Source organism: Ascaphus truei, chromosome 3 (genome assembly GCF_040206685.1).
Source record: "Ascaphus truei isolate aAscTru1 chromosome 3, aAscTru1.hap1, whole genome shotgun sequence".
In the NCBI taxonomy this organism is placed as follows: Eukaryota; Metazoa; Chordata; class Amphibia; order Anura; family Ascaphidae; genus Ascaphus; species Ascaphus truei.
In genome coordinates, this window is record NC_134485.1 from 326,710,021 (window position 1) to 326,729,917 (window position 19,897).

Below are 19,897 nucleotides of genomic sequence, written 5' to 3' on the forward strand. Positions count from 1 at the left end.
GTGGGGAGGGGAAGAAATAAACAAGTACATGTTGAAAGGTAGAGCGATGGAGGCATAACAAAGAAGTAACAGAGAGAGGAAGGAATGAGAGACAGAGGAAGGTATATAAATAAGAGGAAGATAGAGAGGAGGGAGATACACAATGAGAGATCAATGCATCAGAACGCGCTGTGCTCAGGAGGTATCAATGCCTTTTTATGGGGGGGGAGATCTGTGACTTACACTGGCATCCTTGCGGGATTTGGCATAGGTGCTGATGCAGGAATCGGGTGCTTTGCGAGCACAGCGCTCATGCACAGTGAACTTGCAGACTGCGGAGAGAAACAGAAACTAACGTTTTCCCGACAGAGGCCCAGCTGTGGCGTTTTCCCTGGAGTCTGTCACTGCATATGGATATCAACAAACGTAAATGGTGTTTCTATGTATGTTTGTAGGGCTTCCTATGTATTTCAGTGTGCTTGTGTGTCTATGATTAGGAGGTGAGCAGGGAATGTGTCTGAGTGTAATAATGTGTGTGTGTCAATCCGAGCCAGTGTAAGAACACGCTGGGGTGTATGTATGTGTGAGTGGCAGTGTGTTGTGCTCGGGCTGTATACACATGCATGTTTGTGTGTATCTGTATCAATTAGTTGTGAATATACGTGGGTGGCAGAGTGTGTGTATTTAAGATAACGACTTACAGGTGCAGCACAGGCCCTGCTTCCTGACCCCGAAGAGAAGCGCTTCACACACATTGCAGTACACAGGCCGGTTAAAGTGTTTCAGCCGCCACAAGTGCTGCCCGTCATCCTTTATATTCTGTGAGTGGGCGAGGGGAAGAGAGAAAAAAGCAGGGGTGGGGGGAGGGGCAGAGAGAGGCGAGGACATAAAGGAGGAGGGTAAGAGAGTGAGGAGGACAGTGAGAGGAAGAAAAAGGTGGAGAAAGATAACATCAGCTAGATTCCCAGCTCTCCATGTATTTAGTCTCCCCCACCCCCTCCCTCACCACCCCTTTCTTTGCCTCGTGACCATTCCCATACATACAGCTTCCATTCCCAGAAGCACCAGCAGAGGGACAGTGGTGAGTCCACCTTTCAGCCATTCCTCATAGGAGACGGTCCCATTACCATCAAAATCCACCTGTCTCATCATCTCTTCTAGCATCTGCAGGGAGACAAATGCAGGGGTCACAGAAAGGGACAACAGTGGGTTAAGATGCATAGCCAGTAAACCCACCCACAGACAGCTGTTTCGACCTTTTGGGTCTCATCAGTGTGAGGCTGGTTATACTGGCTTTGCAATTTTAAGGCTGGGTAGGTTTCACCACACATTAGATAAGTTAGATTAGATAGCTATTTGCTATATGGTGGAGGGTTTTTCGTCACCTTTTTCACCCACCATAACTTATCTAATATAATATTATATATATATGTTTTTAAGTTATCCTTGCTTCATTCATTGTAACATCGCCGGAAGAAGAGATCAGTGTATCTCGAAAGCTCGCACAAATAAAAGCATTTCGTTAGCCACAGAACGGTATCATCTATTTATTTTTTGATTTTATATATATATATATATATATATATATATATATATATATATATATATATACACACACACATATACATACATACACACACACACATATACATACATATATACATACACACACACATATACATACATATATACATACACACACACATATACATACATATATACATACACACACATATACACACATATACACACACACACATACATACATATATACATACACACATACATACATATATACATACACACACACATATATATATATAAATATATACACACACACACACACACACACACACACACATACACATATATACACACACACATACATATATATACATATACATATATATATATCTCTACACACACCCTATCTGGCCTAACTAACATCCGGCACCCTCCCACCCCATTGGGCCCAGCTCTCCACCCTATATAACATCCCCGTCCCGAAACTTTATGGAATCAGCTGTCGGGCTGGGCCATATTCCAGCCTGAAACACACTCCCTTCTACTATAAGCAGCCACTTGTTTCAACATTGTCCCTTATTCCCTCTAGATTATAAAGTCCCACAGGCAGGGCCCTCATTACCTTCTGTAGCTGCTGGCACTTGTTTGTCCTTGCTTGGTATGTCAAACTGTTTATGAATTATACATAACTCTGCACCCTCACTGTACTGCGCCATGGAATATGTTGGCGCTTTACAAATAAACGATAATATACAGTACAGAAAGTCAGGGCCTAGGAGACGGATGGCTGGGGAAAGAATCCCTAAGAGAGTCAGCTGGAGGGAGTGTCAGAGGAAGAACAATGGCAAGGAAGTGAGAGACCGCTGGGTGTCATCACTGAAAGATGTGACTGGGATGTACAAGGTGGGGAAGTTAGGGGTTATATGAAGAGGCATCCAGGGGGCAAACTCAGGCAGTCAGAGGCCAGCGTCACTCACCGGTTTCAGCTCGGTGATATCCCAGTCCAGATATTCAGCTACCCGCATCATTTGTGTTATAATCCGATCCACTTCCTGCAAGGACATGCAGAGATACAGGGAGTGAGAAACCCCGGGAGAGAATACACCGTGTGAAAGGAATATGCTGGGAAGCAGTCTTCCCTGTGCTGGAGAAGATGTCAGCCCCATTTATCTATATGCAGCTGAAGTGTTCTCCAGAACTGGGAAGCAGCTGCACCGCGTATTTCATAGAGGACAATGAGAGACAGAAAGGAGAGATGGAAAGGAGAGTCGGAAAGGAGAATCGGACAGGGGAGAGAGAGCGCGCAAAAAAGAACGAGAGGGGGGAAAGCACGAGAGAGAGATATGGTCATAAAGCAGAGACTAGAGAGAGACACAGACAGACTCACAAGTCACTCACAGACTCACAGAGAGGGAGAAACCATTAAGAGACACTGAGTACCCCAATGTGAGATAGCCTGAGGTATTTGATTTGATTGATTTAAACTCACTGAACTGTCCAGGAGCCCATTGCTGTCTTTATCATACAGCTTAAAGGTAACTGCAAATCAGAAGAAGACACAAGCCATTACCATCAGTATGGAGGCTACTGCTATAGCTCAATCCTACTAGACAACAATCTAATGACAAAAAGACAGCCTCGTGCAGTTTATTATTTGCGCACTCCACGACATTTAATTTAAATGTTGTCGGGAAGAGCGTGGGGGGCCTCTGTAAGCACCAGAACCCCCCCCCCCCCCCCCACCCGATCTAAAAGTCCCTCTCCCACATAACCTCTAGTGACTACAGCAATGCAGCTTCCTGAGTGATAGAGGGCGCTGTTCTGCTGCACACGCAGCTGCCCAAAATGATTTGGCAAAGAACACTTTTCTGTGGGAGAGAGAGCTGCATGTCAGCTCAGTCAGGCAGGGACCCAGCTGAGAGAATGCAACAAAATACAGTTTCACCAGCTCACATTATCACTTCTTTTTCTAATTGCTCTTTTTCTGCCAACACATTTCTATTTTGAAGTGAATATGCAGAGAAACAGGAGGAGTTACAAGCCATACCTATTATAATGAGAGGTTGCACACTTTGGGGGCTATGCACTAAGCTCCGAGCTTTCGCGCCGGCCTGAAAAAAATTAGCACGTCCGATAAAAAATGAAGCCGGCGGCGCGATTCACTAAGGCCCTCAGCCCATTTTTTATCGGACGTGCCCAAAACTGGCTTATCGTGCGTGCAATGTATTTCCCCTCTGCTAGCGTTCTTAACCTTTCCGTACGCTAGCTGATAGAAAAAAAAGCTGCATGTAACATTTGCATGGAGATTCTGCATCTCCATGCAAGGCTGTTACAGGCGATCGTATACTAAATAAATACATTTTAATTATAGTGTACATGAGCAGGGGGTCTCCGGAGCTGAACAGCGTTGTTTCAGGTCAGAGGACCCCCTACTTCAGGAGATACAGGCCCCGTTATGGGGTGCCGGTATCCCCTGCAGAATTTCAATGTCCCGGTCACGTGACGTGAGCGCTTGAAAGTGCAGGGGATACTGGCACCCCATAATGGGGCCTGTATCTCCTGAAGTAGGGGGTCCTCGGACCTGAAACCAACGCGGGCCAGCTCCGGAGACCCCCTGCACATCTACACTATAATTAAAATGTATATTAAAAAAAGAATTAACAAACATCAATATACGACCCCCATCCACCCTCACACATACAGTAAAATAATGTGCAAAATAACTATTATCCAGATATGGATAATAGATTATTTGCCCATTATTAAACACTGCATTAGCATACCTAAATAAAGTCAATAAAAACAGCAGCCAGCTAATCCAATGAATACAAGCAGTAACAACATCAACAATGAATTAATTAAACCATTAACCAATGAAACCAATTAATTCCTAAACCAACTCAAAATGAATAGTAACACTAACCAATCAAACCAATTAATTACAACAACATTAATAATATGTAAACATTAAAAGACAAAGAAATACATTCAAACTATCTCTGAAAGAACCATAAAACGCATTAGCTAACATAATACAACATTAACTACAAACGAACACCAATCGCAAACATTGACATCCACATACTGTAAGAAACTGACATTAAAAAACCAACAGCAATACCAAGCCAGAAATGCCCCCCAAATATTGTCATAATAATATATTAATCTGTACCCTAAAGTGGTACAGATTAATATATTAGCAGTCAATGTGCCTCCCCCAAAAAATCAACAATCACATCCAATGAAAAAACCTGTAAAAAAAGACATTTACAAACATTCTATATATTACTTACCATTAGAAGCGGTGGCCCTCCGACTCCCGGGGAAACAGGAAGCTCACGTACCTTGAAGGCCTCCAACAGCATCCGATGCCATCCGCCATGAAGATCCGGATCAGGTACCCCAATCTTCTTTTTTCTTTCTTTAATCACCTTCTTCTATCTTCATCTGTCACCATTTCTTGTTCTTCTTTATCTTCTTTCTAAATCTATCATTCCAAAATACCCCATGTTAAATCCCAGCCGATGCTGTCTCGTCAGCTTCTTGGGCTCAAATGAGGCGTCACGGCCTTAAATAGGGCTTGTGACGTCACATTTAGCCTCAAAATGGTTAACAGCCACCTGATTGGCTGTTCAAACCATGTTCCGACTTTTTTTTTTTGACATGACGTCACTTAAAGGGAATGATGCCAGCCAATCAGAATGGCTGTGCTTCATTTGCCTTTAAGATGATGTCACGAAGCCGGCGTCACATGGTATTTCAGCCAATCAGGTCGTGGGAACCAATTCCACACTCTGATTGGCTGAAATACCAAGTGACGCCGGCCATCTTGGATTTCGTGACGTCATCTTAAAGGCAAATGAAGCACAGCCATTCTGATTGGCTGGCATCATTCCCTTTAAGTAACGTCATGTCAAAAAAAAAAAAGTCGGAACATGGTTTGAACAGCCAATCAGGTGGCTGTTAACCATTTTGAGGCTAAATGTGACGTCACAAGCCCTATTTAAGGCCGTGACGCCTCATTTGAGCCAAAGAAGCCGACGAGACAGCATCGGCTGGGATTTAACATGGGGTATTTTGGAATGACAGATGAAGAAAGAAGATAAAGAAGAACAAGAAATGGTGACAGATGAAGATAGAAGAAGGTGATTAAAGAAAGAAAAAAGAAGATTGGGGTACCTGATCCGGATCTTCATGGCGGATGGCATCGGATGCTGTTGGAGGCCTTCAAGGTACGTGAGCTTCCTGTTTCCCCGGGAGTCGCAGGGCCACCGCTTCTAATGGTAAGTAATATATTCAATGTTAGTAAATGTCTTTTTTTACAGGTTTTTTCATTGGATGTGATTGTTGATTTTTTGGGGGAGGCACATTGACTGATAATATATTAATCTGTACCACTTTAGGGTACAGATTAATACATTATTATTACAATATTTGGGGGGCATTTCTGGCTTGGTATTGCTGTTGGTTTTTTTAATGTCAGTTTCTTATGTGGATGTCATTGTTTGTTTTTTTCATGCTTAATGTAATAAAATGTTTGCGATTGGTGTTCGTTTGTAGTTAATGTTGTATTATGTTGGCTAATGCGTTTTATGGTTCTTTCAGAGATTGTTTTGAATGTATTTATTTGTCTTTTAATGTTTACATTCATTAATGTTGTTGTAATTAATTGGTTTGATTGGTTAGTGTTACTATTCATTTTGAGTTGGTTTAGGAATTAATTGGTTTCATTGGTTAATGGTTTAATTAAATAATTGTTGATGTTGTTACTGCTTGTATTGATTGGATTAGCTGGCTACTGTTTTTATTGACTTTATTTAGGTATGCTAATGCAGTGTTTAATAATGGCCAAATAATATTTTGCACATTATTGTACTGTATGTGTTAGGCGGGTGTATTTAGTTATAAATATTGTTTAGTATTTTTGTTGGCACAACATTGGTACCGCAGGCCCGCGGGTACCCCGGGACGGCCGCGGGGTCAGCCGGGAACACACGCGCGACCCCCAGCCTCCCTCGGGGTCAGCCGGGGACACCCGCCGGCCTGTTGTATTGGTTTTGCGCCTGCAAAAAGGTAAACAAAGAATTTTTTTCTAAGTCCAGCTTTTTTTATCACCTGCCTTTAGCTGGTGAGCTTTATTCAGCGCAACTTTCACGTACGATCAGTTTGAGTTGCTTAGTCAATCCCGCAGAAGGGCAGGATTCAGCGCAAACAGCTGATCGTACGATCAAAGTTGGACTTTGAAAAAATTTCAAGAAAAAGCCCGTTTTAGAGCGCAAAGTGCCTGTTTGCGCGGCTTAGTACATAGCGCTCAGCGGAACTTCACGTTCTAAAAGCACTTTGCGCTCTTAAAACGACTTATCACTGCTTAGTGCATAGCCCCTTTTGCGTCTACATCCATCATTTGGATATGCAAAGTATATTTAAATGACTTAAATGAGCTTACATCCCAGGTATCTCAGGTGTGTTCCTTTTGGTGCAAAAGTGTGTCCCCATGTGTTGTATAAAGAAGTGTTGGGGGAGGTAGATCAGTCACTTGGGATTCAAGTTAAAACAGTCACAGTCTCTCTCAAGGTTTTGCAAGCGGTCGGATATTAGCACTGAGTTCATAGACCTCTGTGCATCTGGGCCTGGGTCAGATGTGGAGGGAACAGAGCTACTGGTCTGTATTAGATGTAAACAAACTAGATTAACAGAGTATCTATCACATGTCGTGCAAGCACACACTTGGATGTCTCTGGTCACTTACTGAGACATATCCATCTGATCTCTGGGACCATAATCTTCAATAAAGAAATAATAATACCCAATATGAAATGTGCATTAAACAGGGATACATAATAATATGGTTTGCGTCACAGGATGAAACAGGCAATGGAGGCCAGCCATTTCATGCACATGACAAGATGCAAATAGCACGCAGGAATCTGGAGGAGAAAGTCAAAGGAAGGTTCACCTGTTCCTCCAGCAATGTCGTGTACCTCATCATGTGCATGAAATGCCCAGGGGGCTGCTACTACATAGGTGAGACGGGACAAGGGCTAAACAAGAGAATGAACCTGCATCGCCACAGCATCACATGCGGAACAAGAGACAGTCCTGTCGGCGAACATTTCTCTGACTCGGGCCATAAGATGAACGATCTGAAGGTGGCAATACTCAAAGGTAATCTAAGGCTTTGTCCCCAGAGGCTGCTGCAGCACTCGCTATGGCGGGCGCTTCGGGAGCAAGAGCCGCCTCTCAAAGGGGCCGGGCCCGCTGCGATGGGGGGCCGCCCTGCGCTGCGAGTTTTTCTTCCAGACCTGAAAATTGAGATGGACACGGGCGCCGGAGCACTAGGCCACGCCTCCCGGCGGTTCAGCCAATGAGGCTTCACCCACTGATAAAAGTCCAAGCTGCCTTGTTTTAAGGAATGTTTTGGGCTTAAACCATTATAACATCGCCCGAATGCAGCTTAGGGATGTTAATACATTACCCCCATTATCTGCCCGCACCCCTTTTACTTTGTATAAACCATATAGGCAAAGCTGTCAGGAGTCTATCCTCGCGCTCTCTGGTCTCTGTTTATTTCTCTCTCTGCCTAACGCCTTTCGGAAGCAATTTGCCGCGACCATGTCGGCGCTGGCGTCTGGCTGCCTAGGGACCCTTCACTGCCTCTGCTGCCGGACACTCGGCTGCTGGCCATTTAGCCAATAAATTAAGTATATTAAGGGGTTTTAGATATTAGGGTAGGCGGTTAATGATAAGGGGCTTAGGGTAAGGGGCTTAGGGTTTTATGGGTAGGGGGATAGTGTTAGTATTAGGGGTTAAGTTCAGGGTAAGTTAAGGGGCTTCCCTTGGTGGCGAAGTGGCTGGCGGAGGGCGAGTGGAGTGGTGGCTAAACGGTCATTTGGTCATGGCTAAAATGGCTGTGACCAGATTTCCCAGACTGTTCCATTTATCACCAAGCATAGAGTATACATCAGATCTCACACCCCTAGATGTCACTGCACTGATATATGCAGCTATATCAGCGTAACTATATCTCACATATAGCACTGTTTAAATTGCAGACTCCCTGAAAAGCCCCAAAACGGCACCCAGACCTCGGATTTTGTCGTCGAGAGCCAAGGGAGAAACGCGAAGTATAACTCACACTCTAGTTTGTCCTCCGCGGTTCCCCCCTCCAGCAGCGAGAAGTAACAGGAGACGTCATTCAGGCTCACGCGGCCACTTTCTGCAAAACAAAGACGTGGGAGGGAAAGAGAAGGTGACGGGGATAAGGGGCAGGTCACCTCCAGCACTGCCTTGTTCAGTAAACACCTACTGACTAGCACAGAAGTGGCTACAAGCAATGACCCAAGTGTCACCGTCAATGTGAGTGTAAGGCACCACCACACTCAAACTGGTGTTTAACGGGCTTTGGCCTCCTATTTATCAGAATTAGGCTTTCCTGAAATAAGTCACAAATGCTTTTTTTTAATTATTTTATAGTTCTAAGACTAATGGCTACCGGCCACACACATGAGATAAAATGACATCCTGGTAAGGTCCTAGTATGAGCCAATCAGATTGCAATGTGTAGACTGGAAGCTTTTTGGGGATATGGATTTTTGTTTCCAATATTTACCTTCAGGGATAGGTGCACCTAGCCCTGTATTTTATTGCAATGTCTGTTCTGTAACGCACTGCATACATAATTGGCGCTATGTGATAAAAAAAACAAACAACATATACATCAAATTAAATTGTACGTTTTGCGTTATGCTTGCCAGCATTACAAACCTACGAAATACAGCTCGGACTGAATAAGTGCATTTTATCATTGGCGCCAAGTAAATTAATGATGTTTATTCTGCTCTAATGTCAACGTAAAATCAGTTCATCCCTTTCCAGCCGTCATCATGTATTAAGGACATCAATCTGTCCATCTTATTTTGAAATGAGATTTGGACAAAAAAAAAAAAAAAGCCTTATTAGCTTGAATCTTCCCTACCCTCTGTTCTATATGGCAGTTAATGAGTTAAGTCAGGGGGCCAGGTACAACAAGTGCTGTAACCTTGTATATCCTCTCTCTGGCACTCCGTAACCATCCTGTTATATCATCGCAGCATCTGCCTTCTGCCCTCTCCGCAGGTCACATGGTCTTGCGGAAGAGCTCACTATGGCCTACAAATCGTCACCCATTGGCTACCTATTATCTTCCAATATCACTTAAAGTGTGTGGGCCTCAGGCTTTCGTTCTGAATGTGCGACTTGTTGGAGTTTTACCGTGACAGAAACCATACAGGTAAAACCCTAGTCACAGGCCAGAAAAAAAATAAATCACCTTTTGACCCATCTGTCTGGGTGTCCGCGTCACGTTGTTGGACCACGCTGGGGGTTGCCTGGAAAGACCTGAAGAGGCGCTCGCAGAGACCAGAAGAAATGTCATCTGCTTCCAGGTAAGTTCTCATGAAGGCCTTGAACCCCTCAAAATCTATCGACTGAACGAGACAGAGACAGACCCATGATGTTGAAGTCTGAGGGACAGCGCAGTATACCAGCATAGGTTACCCACCATCTTATTTAAAAGCAGGTTACATCTTTTACACCCCTCAGTGCTGGAGGAGCCAGTAATGTGTTTCAGCACGGAAAGGGTTAAAATGCAGCCTCAAATTGTTCGATATCCTTATTTTCCGCTATGGAGTCAAGAGGGCAGCCATCTTGGATTTGTGATTTCATGTATGGCACCAGAAAGTAGAAGCAAACTCCAAATGAAGGATTGTACTACAATCAGGGCTGTTTTATTCTTTACATTTTAAATGACATTTTTTCAAAGCTCCCATAACATGCATATACATGTTAAAGATGTTGAGGTTTTTATTTGAAAACAAATCTCGTTGCTTGCCTTTTAAGCGGTGTAAAATCACAGCTTAGTGGGCAGCAGCAGAGATTTGGCCACGGGGCAGCAGTAGTGGCCTCACATCACTTGCCGCACTGGGGTCAAAATGCAGGCTACGGAGCAAAAGCATCACAGTACAGGGTGTGGGGGAGCAGCGTCACAGTGCAGGGTGTGGGGGAGCAGGGTCACAGTACAGGGTGTGGGGGAGCAGCGTCACAGTGCAGGGTGTGGGGGAGCAGCGTCACAGTGCAGGGTGTGGGGGAGCAGCGTCACAGTGCAGGGTGTGGGGGAGCAGTGTCACAGTGCAGGCAGTGGGGGAGCAGCGTCACAGTGCAGGGTGTGGGGGAGCAGCGTCACAGTGCAGGGTGTGGGGGAGCAGTGTCAGTTCAGGGTGTGGGGGAGCAGTGTCACAGTGCTGGCAGTGGGGGAGCAGTGTCACAGTGCAGGGTGTGGGGGAGCAGCGTCACAGTGCAGGGTGTGGGGGAGCAGCGTCACAGTGCAGGGTGTGGGGGAGCAGTGTCACAGTGCAGGCAGTGGGGGAGCAGCGTCACAGTGCAGGGTGTGGGGGAGCAGCGTCACAGTGCAGGGTGTGGGGGAGCAGTGTCAGTTCAGGGTGTGGGGGAGCAGTGTCACAGTGCTCGCAGTGGAGGAGCAGTGTCACAGTGCAGGGTGTGGGGGAGCAGTGTCAGTGCAGGGTGTGGGGGAGCAGTGTCACAGTGCAGGGTGTGGGGGAGCAGCGTCACAGTGCAGGGTGTGTGGGAGCAGCGTCACAGTGCAGGGTGTGGGGGAGCAGGGTGTGGGGGAGCAGAGTCAGTGCAGGGTGTGGGGGAGCACTGTCACAGTGCAGGGTGTGGGGGAGCAGTGTCACAGTGCAAGGTGTGGGGGAGCAGTGTCACAGTGCTGGCAGTGGAGGAGTAGTGTCACAGTGCAGGGTGTGGGGGAGCAGTGTCACAGTGCAGGGTGTGGGGGAGCAGCGTCACAGTGCAGGCAGTGGGGGAGCAGTGTCCCAGTGCAGGGTGTGGGGGAGCAGCGTCACAGTGCAGGGTGTGGGGGAGCAGTGTCACAGTGCAGGGTGTTGGGGAGCAGCGTCACAGTGCGGGGTGTGGGGGAGCAGCGTCACAGTGCTGTCAGTGGGGGAGCAGCGTCACAGTGCAGGGTGTGGGGGAGCAGTGTCACAGTGCAGGGTGTGGGGAAGCAGTGTCAGTGCAGGGTGTGGGGGAGCAGCATCACAGTGCAGAGTGTGGGGGAGCAGCAGCACAGTGCAAGGTGTGGGGGAGCAGGGTCACAGTGCAGGGTGTGGGGGAGCAGTGTCACAGTGCAGGCAGTGGGGGAGCAGTGTCACAGTGCAGGGAGTGGGGGTGCAGCGTCACAGTGCAGTGTGTGGGGGAGCAGTGTCACAGTGCAGGGTGTGGGGGAGCAGTGTCACAGTACAGGGTGTGGGGGAGCACTGTCACAGTGCAGGGTGTGGGGGAGCAGTGTCACAGTGCAGGGTGTGGGGGAGCAGTGTCACAGTGCAGGGTGTGGGGGAGCAGTGTCACAGTGCAGGGTGTGGGGGAGCAGCGTCACAGTGCAGGCAGTGGGGGAGCAGTGTCCCAGTGCAGAGTGTGGGGGAGCAGTGTCACAGTGCAGGGTGTGGGGGAGCAGTGTCACAGTGCAGGGTGTGGGGGAGCAGCGTCACAGTGTAGGCAGTGGCGGAGCAGTGTCATAGTGCAGGGTGTGGGGGAGCGAGCAGCGTCACAGTGCAGGGTGTGGGGGAGCAGCGTCACAGTGCAGGGTGTGGGGGAGCAGTGTCAGTGCATGGTGCGGGGGAGCAGTGTCACAGTGCAGGGTGTGGGGGAGCATAATCACAGCGCAGAGTGTGGAGGACCAGCGCCACTGTGCAGGGTGTGGGGGAGCAGCATCACAGTACAGGGTGTGGGGGAGCAGTGTCACAGTGCTGTCAGTGGGGGAGCAGCGTCACAGTGCAGGGTGTGGGGGAGCAGTGTCACAGTGCTGTCAGTGGGGGAGCAGCGTCACAGTGCAGGGTGTGGGGGAGCAGTGTCACAGTGCAGGGTGTGGGGGTGTCACAGTACAGAGTGTGGGGGAGCAGCATCACAGTGCAAGGTGTGGGGGAGCAGGGTCACAGTGCAGGGTGTGGGGGAGCACTGTCACAGTGCAGGGTGTGGGGGAGCAGCGTCACAGTGCAGGGTGTGGGGGAGCAGCGTCACAGTGCAGGGTGTGGGGGAGCAGTGTCACAGTGCAGGCAGTGGGGGAGCAGCGTCACAGTGCAGGGTGTGGGGGAGCAGCGTCACAGTGCAGGGTGTGGGGGAGCAGTGTCAGTTCAGGGTGTGGGGGAGCAGTGTCACAGTGCTGGCAGTGGAGGAGCAGTGTCACAGTGCAGGGTGTGGGGGAGCAGTGTCAGTGCAGGGTGTGGGGGAGCAGTGTCACAGTGCAGGGTGTGGGGGAGCAGCGTCACAGTGCAGGGTGTGTGGGAGCAGCGTCACAGTGCAGGGTGTGGGGGAGCAGAGTCAGTGCAGGGTGTGGGCGAGCACTGTCACAGTGCAGGGTGTGGGGGAGCAGTGTCACAGTGCAAGGTGTGGGGGAGCAGTGTCACAGTGCTGGCAGTGGAGGAGCAGTGTCACAGTGCAGGGTGTGGGGGAGCAGTGTCACAGTGCAGGGTGTGGGGGAGCAGCGTCACAGTGCAGGCAGTGGGGGAGCAGTGTCCCAGTGCAGGGTGTGGGGGAGCAGCGTCACAGTGCAGGGTGTGGGGGAGCAGTGTCACAGTGCAGGGTGTTGGGGAGCAGCGTCACAGTGCGGGGTGTGGGGGAGCAGCGTCACAGTGCTGTCAGTGGGGGAGCAGCGTCACAGTGCAGGGTGTGGGGGAGCAGTGTCACAGTGCAGGGTGTGGGGAAGCAGTGTCAGTGTAGGGTGTGGGGGAGCAGCATCACAGTGCAGAGTGTGGGGGAGCAGCGTCACAGTGCAGGGTGTGGGGGAGCAGTGTCACAGTGCAGGCAGTGGGGGAGCAGTGTCACAGTGCAGGGAGTGGGGGTGCAGCGTCACAGTGCAGTGTGTGGGGGAGCAGTGTCACAGTGCAGGGTGTGGGGGAGCAGTGTCACAGTGCTGTCAGTGGGGGAGCAGCGTCACAGTGCAGGGTGTGGGGGAGCAGTGTCACAGTGCAGGGTGTGGGGAAGCAGTGTCAGTGCAGGGTGTGGGGGAGCAGCATCACAGTGCAGAGTGTGGGGGAGCAGCGTCACAGTGCAGGGTGTGGGGGAGCAGTGTCACAGTGCAGGCAGTGGGGGAGCAGTGTCACAGTGCAGGGAGTGGGGGTGCAGCGTCACAGTGCAGTGTGTGGGGGAGCAGTGTCACAGTGCAGGGTGTGGGGGAGCAGTGTCACAGTACAGGGTGTGGGGGAGCACTGTCACAGTGCAGGGTGTGGGGGAGCAGTGTCACAGTGCAGGGTGTGGGGGAGCAGTGTCACAGTGCAGGGTGTGGGGGAGCAGTGTCACAGTGCAGGGTGTGGGGGAGCAGCGTCACAGTGCAGGCAGTGGGGGAGCAGTGTCCCAGTGCAGGGTGTGGGGGAGCAGTGTCACAGTGCAGGGTGTGGGGGAGCAGTGTCACAGTGCAGGGTGTGGGGGAGCAGCGTCACAGTGTAGGCAGTGGCGGAGCAGTGTCATAGTGCAGGGTGTGGGGGAGCGAGCAGCGTCACAGTGCAGGGTGTGGGGGAGCAGCGTCACAGTGCAGGGTGTGGGGGAGCAGTGTCAGTGCATGGTGCGGGGGAGCAGTGTCACAGTGCAGGGTGTGGGGGAGCATAATCACAGCGCAGAGTGTGGAGGACCAGCGCCACTGTGCAGGGTGTGGGGGAGCAGCATCACAGTACAGGGTGTGGGGGAGCAGTGTCACAGTGCTGTCAGTGGGGGAGCAGCGTCACAGTGCAGGGTGTGGGGGAGCAGTGTCACAGTGCTGTCAGTGGGGGAGCAGCGTCACAGTGCAGGGTGTGGGGGAGCAGTGTCACAGTGCAGGGTGTGGGGGTGTCACAGTACAGAGTGTGGGGGAGCAGCATCACAGTGCAAGGTGTGGGGGAGCAGGGTCACAGTGCAGGGTGTGGGGGAGCACTGTCACAGTGCAGGGTGTGGGGGAGCAGTGTCACAGTGCAGGGTGTGGGGGGGCAGTGTCACAGTGCAGGGTATGGGGGAGCAGTGTCACAGTGCAGGATGTGGGGGGGCAGTGTCACAGTGCAGGGTGTGGGGGAGCAGCGTCACAGTGCAGAGTGTGGGGGAGCAGCATCACAGTGCAGGCAGTGGGGGAGCAGCGTCACAGTGCAGGGTGTGTGGGAGCAGTGTCACAGTGCAGGGTGTGGGGGAGCAGCGTCACAGTGCAAGGTGTGGGGGAGCAGTGTCAGTGCAGGGTGTGGGGGAGCAGTGTCACAGTGCTGGCAGTGGGGGAGCAGTGTCACAGTGCAGGGTGTGGGGGAGCAGTGTCACAGTGCTGTCAGTGGGGGAGCAGCATCACAGTGCAGGGTGTGGGGGAGCAGTGTCACAGTGCAGGGTGTGGGGGAGCAGCGTCACAGTGCAGGGTGTGGGGGAGCAGTGTCACAGTGCAGGGTGTGGGGGAGCAGCATCACAGTGCAGGGTGTGGGGGAGCAGCGTCACAGTGCAGGGTGTGGGGGAGCAGTGTCACAGTGCAGGGTGTGGAGGAGCAGTGTCACAGTGCAGGGTGTGGGGGAGCAGCGTCACAGTGCAGGGTGTGGGGGAGCAGTGTCACAGTGTAGGGTGTGGGGGAGCAGTGTCACAGTGCAGAGTGTGGGGGAGCAGTGTCAGTGCAGGGTGTGGGGGAGCAGTGTCACAGTGCAGTGTGAGGGGGAGCAGCGTCACAGGGCAGAGTGTGGGGCAGCAATGTCACAGTGCAGGGTGTGGGGGAGCAGTGTCACAGTGCAGGGTGAGGGGGAGCAGTGTCACAGTGTAGGGTGTGGGGGAGCAGTGTCACAGTGCAGGGTGTGGGGGAGCAGTGTCACAGTGCAGGGTGAGGGGGAGCAGTGTCACAGTGTAGGGTGTGGGGGAGCAGTGTCACAGTGCTGGCAGTGGGGGAGCAGTGTCCCAGTGCAGAGTGTGGGGGAGCAGTGTCAGTGCAGGGTGTGGGGGAGCAGTGTCACAGTGCAGTGTGAGGGGGAGCAGTGTCACAGTGCATGGTGTGGGGGAGCAGTGTCACAGTGCAGGGTGAGGGGGAGCAGCATCACAGTGCGGGGTGTGGGGGAGCAGAGTCAGTGCTGGCAGTGGGGGAGCAGCATCAGGGTGCTGGCAGTGAGGGAGTAGCATCAGGGTGCTCGCAGTAAGGGAGCAGTGTCACAGTGTAGGGTGTGGGGGAGCAGTGTCACAGTGCAGGGTGTGGGGGAGCAGTGTCACAGTGCAGGGTGAGGGGGAGCAGTGTCACAGTGTAGGGTGTGGGGGAGCAGTGTCACAGTGCTGGCAGTGGGGGAGCAGTGTCCCAGTGCAGAGTGTGGGGGAGCAGTGTCAGTGCAGGGTGTGGGGGAGCAGTGTCACAGTGCAGTGTGAGGGGGAGCAGTGTCACAGTGCATGGTGTGGGGGAGCAGTGTCACAGTGCAGGGTGAGGGGGAGCAGCATCACAGTGCGGGGTGTGGGGGAGCAGAGTCAGTGCTGGCAGTGGGGGAGCAGCATCAGGGTGCTCGCAGTAAGGGAGCAGTGTCACAGTGCTGGCAGTGGGGGGGGGGGGCAGTGTCACAGTGCTGGCAGTGGGGGAGCAGCATCAGGGTGCTGGCAGTGAGGGAGCAGTGTCACAGTGCTGGCAGTGAGGGAGCAGTGTCCCAGTGCAGAGTGTGGGGGAGCAGTGTCAGTGCAGGGTGTGGGGGAGCAGTGTCACAGTGCAGTGTGAGGGGGAGCAGTGTCACAGTGCATGGTGTGGGGGAGCAGTGTCACAGTGCAGGGTGTGGGGGAGCAGTGTCACAGTGCAGGGTGAGGGGGAGCAGTGTCACAGTGCATGGTGTGGGGGAGCAGTGTCACAGTGCAGGGTGAGGGGGAGCAGCATCACAGTGCGGGGTGTGGGGGAGCAGAGTCAGTGCTGGCAGTGGGGGAGCAGCATCAGGGTGCTGGCAGTGAGGGAGCAGTGTCACAGTGCTGGCAGTGGGGGGGGGGCAGTGTCACAGTGCTGGCAGTGGGGGGGGCAGTGTCACAGTGCTGGGAGTGGGGGGGGGGCAGTGTCACAGTGCTGGCAGTGGGGGGGGGGGCAGTGTCACAGTGCTGGGAGTGGGGGGGCAGTGTCACAGTGCTAGGAGTAGGGGTGCAGCGTCAGAGCGCTGCATGCATTGGGAAAACATACTACAGGACATGGGGGCTGCAGCATCAGAGTGCTGGCTACTGTGAGAGGAATGGTATCAGAGCACTCACTGCAGGGGATACCGTGCTGACTACCCGGGGCAGTACAGAGCACTCACTGCAGGGGATACCGTGCTGACTACCCGGGGCAGTACAGAGCACTCACTGCAGGGGATACCGTGCTGACTACCCGGGGCAGTACAGAGCACACACTGCAGGGGGATACCGTGCTGACTACCCGGGGCAGTACAGAGCACTCACTGCAGGGGATACCGTGCTGACTACCCGGGGCAGTACAGAGCACACACTGCAGGGGGTACCGTGCTGACTACCCGGGGCAGTACAGAGCACACACTGCAATGGAATCATCAGCAGCAGAAAGATCAGTGCAAGCAGAAAGCTGCAGAACATCTCACCTCTTCCAACAAGTAATGGGATAAAGCACCGTCCCCGTAGAACTCCTGCAGAACATGTTGAACCTTCCTGGTGCTGTCTGCAAACAAGAGTATCTGACATCAGCACAACCTCAGGGATATTTAGCACTTGCATCCCCCCTCCCACCCCTCTAGGAACCTTCATCATCACTACAGAAAAGGTATGAACCTGGTGGTTCAGGAATGCAGATATGTGGGTGGAGGGGGTTTCATGCCAATAGCAGACGTGGGAAGAAAGGTGTTTACTCACAATCGATGTACTTCTGCAGGTAGGTAAACTCCTCTGGGCTCAGGATTGCCCACTCCTTGTTCTCCTCGCTCATGCTGGCTCTGCGACAGCCCTGCAGCAACACAACAAGAGTGGGTGAGACAGCTGGTCCAACGCAAAAAAGAGGAGAGAGAGAGAGGGAGAGGGAGAGGGAGATAGGTAATGAGGGAGGGAGCTGGGAATGGACCAGAGTGATTCTGGCTGAAACCTTGGATTACACATTAGCTGAACTAACACATTCTCCCTGAGTTTTCCAGAATTGCTATCCTGCTGCAATAATGAGGCAGAGACAGATTGAGTGGCAGTGTGACAGAAAGAGAGGGTGGAGCAGGGGGGGACGGGGGACGGAGAGAACAGAAACGGAGAGATGGGGGGGGGAGTGTAAAGGGGAAAGAGAGGGAGATTGAAAGGGAGAAAAGAGGAAGATGTGTGGAAAGAGAATAACAGAGAGATGGGTGGTCGTGATGGAAATGAAGAGGAAGAGAAGGGAAATATAGTGGAACAAATAAAAAAAAGCAATCTAGAAGGTGAGGGAGAGACAGGTTAATGCAGGGAGGGAGGGAAAGTGGGGAAAAGGAGGGAGAGACGGGGTAAAGCAGGGAGGGAGAGAAGGTGGGGAGAGATAGGGTAAAGCAGGGATGGAGAGAAGGGGGAGAAGGTGAGAGAGACAGGTTAAAGTAGGGAGGGATAGAAAGGGGGGAAGGTGAGGGAAAGACAGGTTAAAGCAGAGAGGGAGGTAAAGTGGGGAAGGTGAGGGAGAGACAGGTTAAAGCATGGAGGGAGAGAAGGTGTAGAAGGTGAGGGAGAGACAGGTTAAAACATGGGGGAAGAAAGGGGAGAAGGTGAGAGAGAGACAGGTTAAAGTAGGAAGGGTGAGAAAGGAGAGGGAGAGACAGGGTAAAGCAGGCAGGGGGAGAAGGGGGGTGGTGAGGGAGAGACAGGTTAAAGCAGGGAGGGGGAGAAAGGAGAGGGAGAGAAAGGAGAGGGAGAGACAGGGTAAAGCAGGCAGGGGGAGAAGGGGGGAAGGTGAGGGAGAGATGTTAAAGCAGGGAGGGGGAGAAGGGTGGGAAGTGGAGAAGGGTAGAAGGGAGGGGGAGAAAGGGGGAGGTGAGTGAGAGAAAGGGGGAGGTGTGGGAGAGACAGGTTAAAGTAGGGAGGGAGAGAAAGGGTAGAACGGTGAGAAGGGAGGGGGAGAAAGGGGAGAAGGTGAGGGAGAGATGTTAAAGCAGGGAGGTTGAGAAGGGTGGGAAGTGGAGAAGGGTAAGAAGGGAGGGAGAGAAAGGGGAAGGTGAGTGAGAGACAGGTTAAAGTAGGGAGGGAGAGAAAGGGGAGAAGGTGAAGGAGAGAAAGGTTAAAGCAGGGAGGGGGAGAAGGGAGAGGGGAATCAGTGAGAGGTGGGTGTAGAGCAGAAATAAGAGAAGAGCGATGGAGGACACTGATTTCAAGTGAGGATCTGAGAGAAACACAATCAAAATACAGATAGAAAGTGAGAGAGTAAAATGAGCAGAGATAAAGGAACACACATTAAGACAGGGAGGGGGCTCTTTACTAAATCATGGGGGCTCAACTCCAGTCCTCAAGTCCCCCCAACAGGTCAGGTTTTCAGGAAATCCCAGCTGCAGCAAATGTGGCTCAGAGGCTCAGATGAAGACTGAGCCTCTGATTGAGCCACCTGTGCTGAAGCAGGGATATCCTGGAAACCTGACCTGTTGGGGGGGGGGGGGGGGAGGATGCGGACTGGCGTTGAGCACCCCTGCACTAAATGACAAGAGCAGTTTGCATTCATTAACAGACATTAGAATTAATAAGACAGGGCATATTGTCTCTTATCTCATACACTTGATTATTCTGCGCTATGAACAAGTGCCACTAGTCTCAACCAAACGCCCTTCCACTGAACACACTGACAGCTGCCAGGGCCAAATACCAAAATATTGCGCTGGCGAAGTTGCTGTTATCAAAGTGGGTGAAACACCAAAGTCTGGGGTATTAATATATATCGTCATCAATGCATCCAAGTGTCAGGCGGTAATAGCAGTGGGGTTTGTGGGATACTGAGCAGGGTTAGGTTTCTGGCCAGAGTATCCTGAAATACCCCAAGTGTATACATCGATCTTACAATGTAGGGAGGGCCCTATCAGCCGTGTATAGATCTGGTATATACCACTCTGATTACAGCAACTTCGCAATTGCAATATCTTTGTATAGATCTACATGCTTGTGTATATTCCTGGGGGGTGCTGTCCCTGCAAAGATTATTGGTATTTGCTGCACACCAAAAAGATACATAGTGATACTTTTACACCGCTGCTCCTTGTCTATTGCACAATACATTATTTTTTGATTCAAATCCCTGTGCCCTTCTCCATCAATCATATGGGATACTGTTTCCAGCAGGACCCGATTTGAGTCCGTTCACTCCAGGCTCGTACCGTACTGACCCGATCTTTTAACCAGCATTTGGCTTCTATTTTGATTTCTTTTAAACATTTCTCTCTTCGTTTAAGGGATCTAAAGTGACCTA

General features: G+C 51.3%; 1 protein-coding gene across 3 annotated transcripts in view; it reads right to left on the reverse strand.

Moving 5' to 3' along the window:
• Positions 1-19,897, reverse strand: part of DGKA (diacylglycerol kinase alpha) — a 122,875-nt gene that overhangs the window by 25,039 nt on the left and 77,939 nt on the right. For 2 of the 3 annotated variants that reach the window (XM_075591372.1, XM_075591374.1), the window contains exons 2-10: positions 17,356-17,446; positions 17,088-17,164; positions 9,812-9,968; positions 8,639-8,719; positions 2,993-3,042; positions 2,481-2,555; positions 1,024-1,143; positions 681-798; positions 223-311 (exon numbers count right to left, since the gene is read on the reverse strand). In XM_075591372.1, coding sequence (XP_075447487.1) covers positions 223-311; positions 681-798; positions 1,024-1,143; positions 2,481-2,555; positions 2,993-3,042; positions 8,639-8,719; positions 9,812-9,968; positions 17,088-17,164; positions 17,356-17,428 — 840 coding nt within the window. In that variant the 5' untranslated portion in view covers positions 17,429-17,446. Of the gene's footprint in view, positions 1-222; positions 312-680; positions 799-1,023; positions 1,144-2,480; positions 2,556-2,992; positions 3,043-8,638; positions 8,720-9,811; positions 9,969-17,087; positions 17,165-17,355; positions 17,479-19,897 lie in introns of all 3 variants that reach the window. The other variant, XM_075591373.1, reaches the window with a different exon arrangement.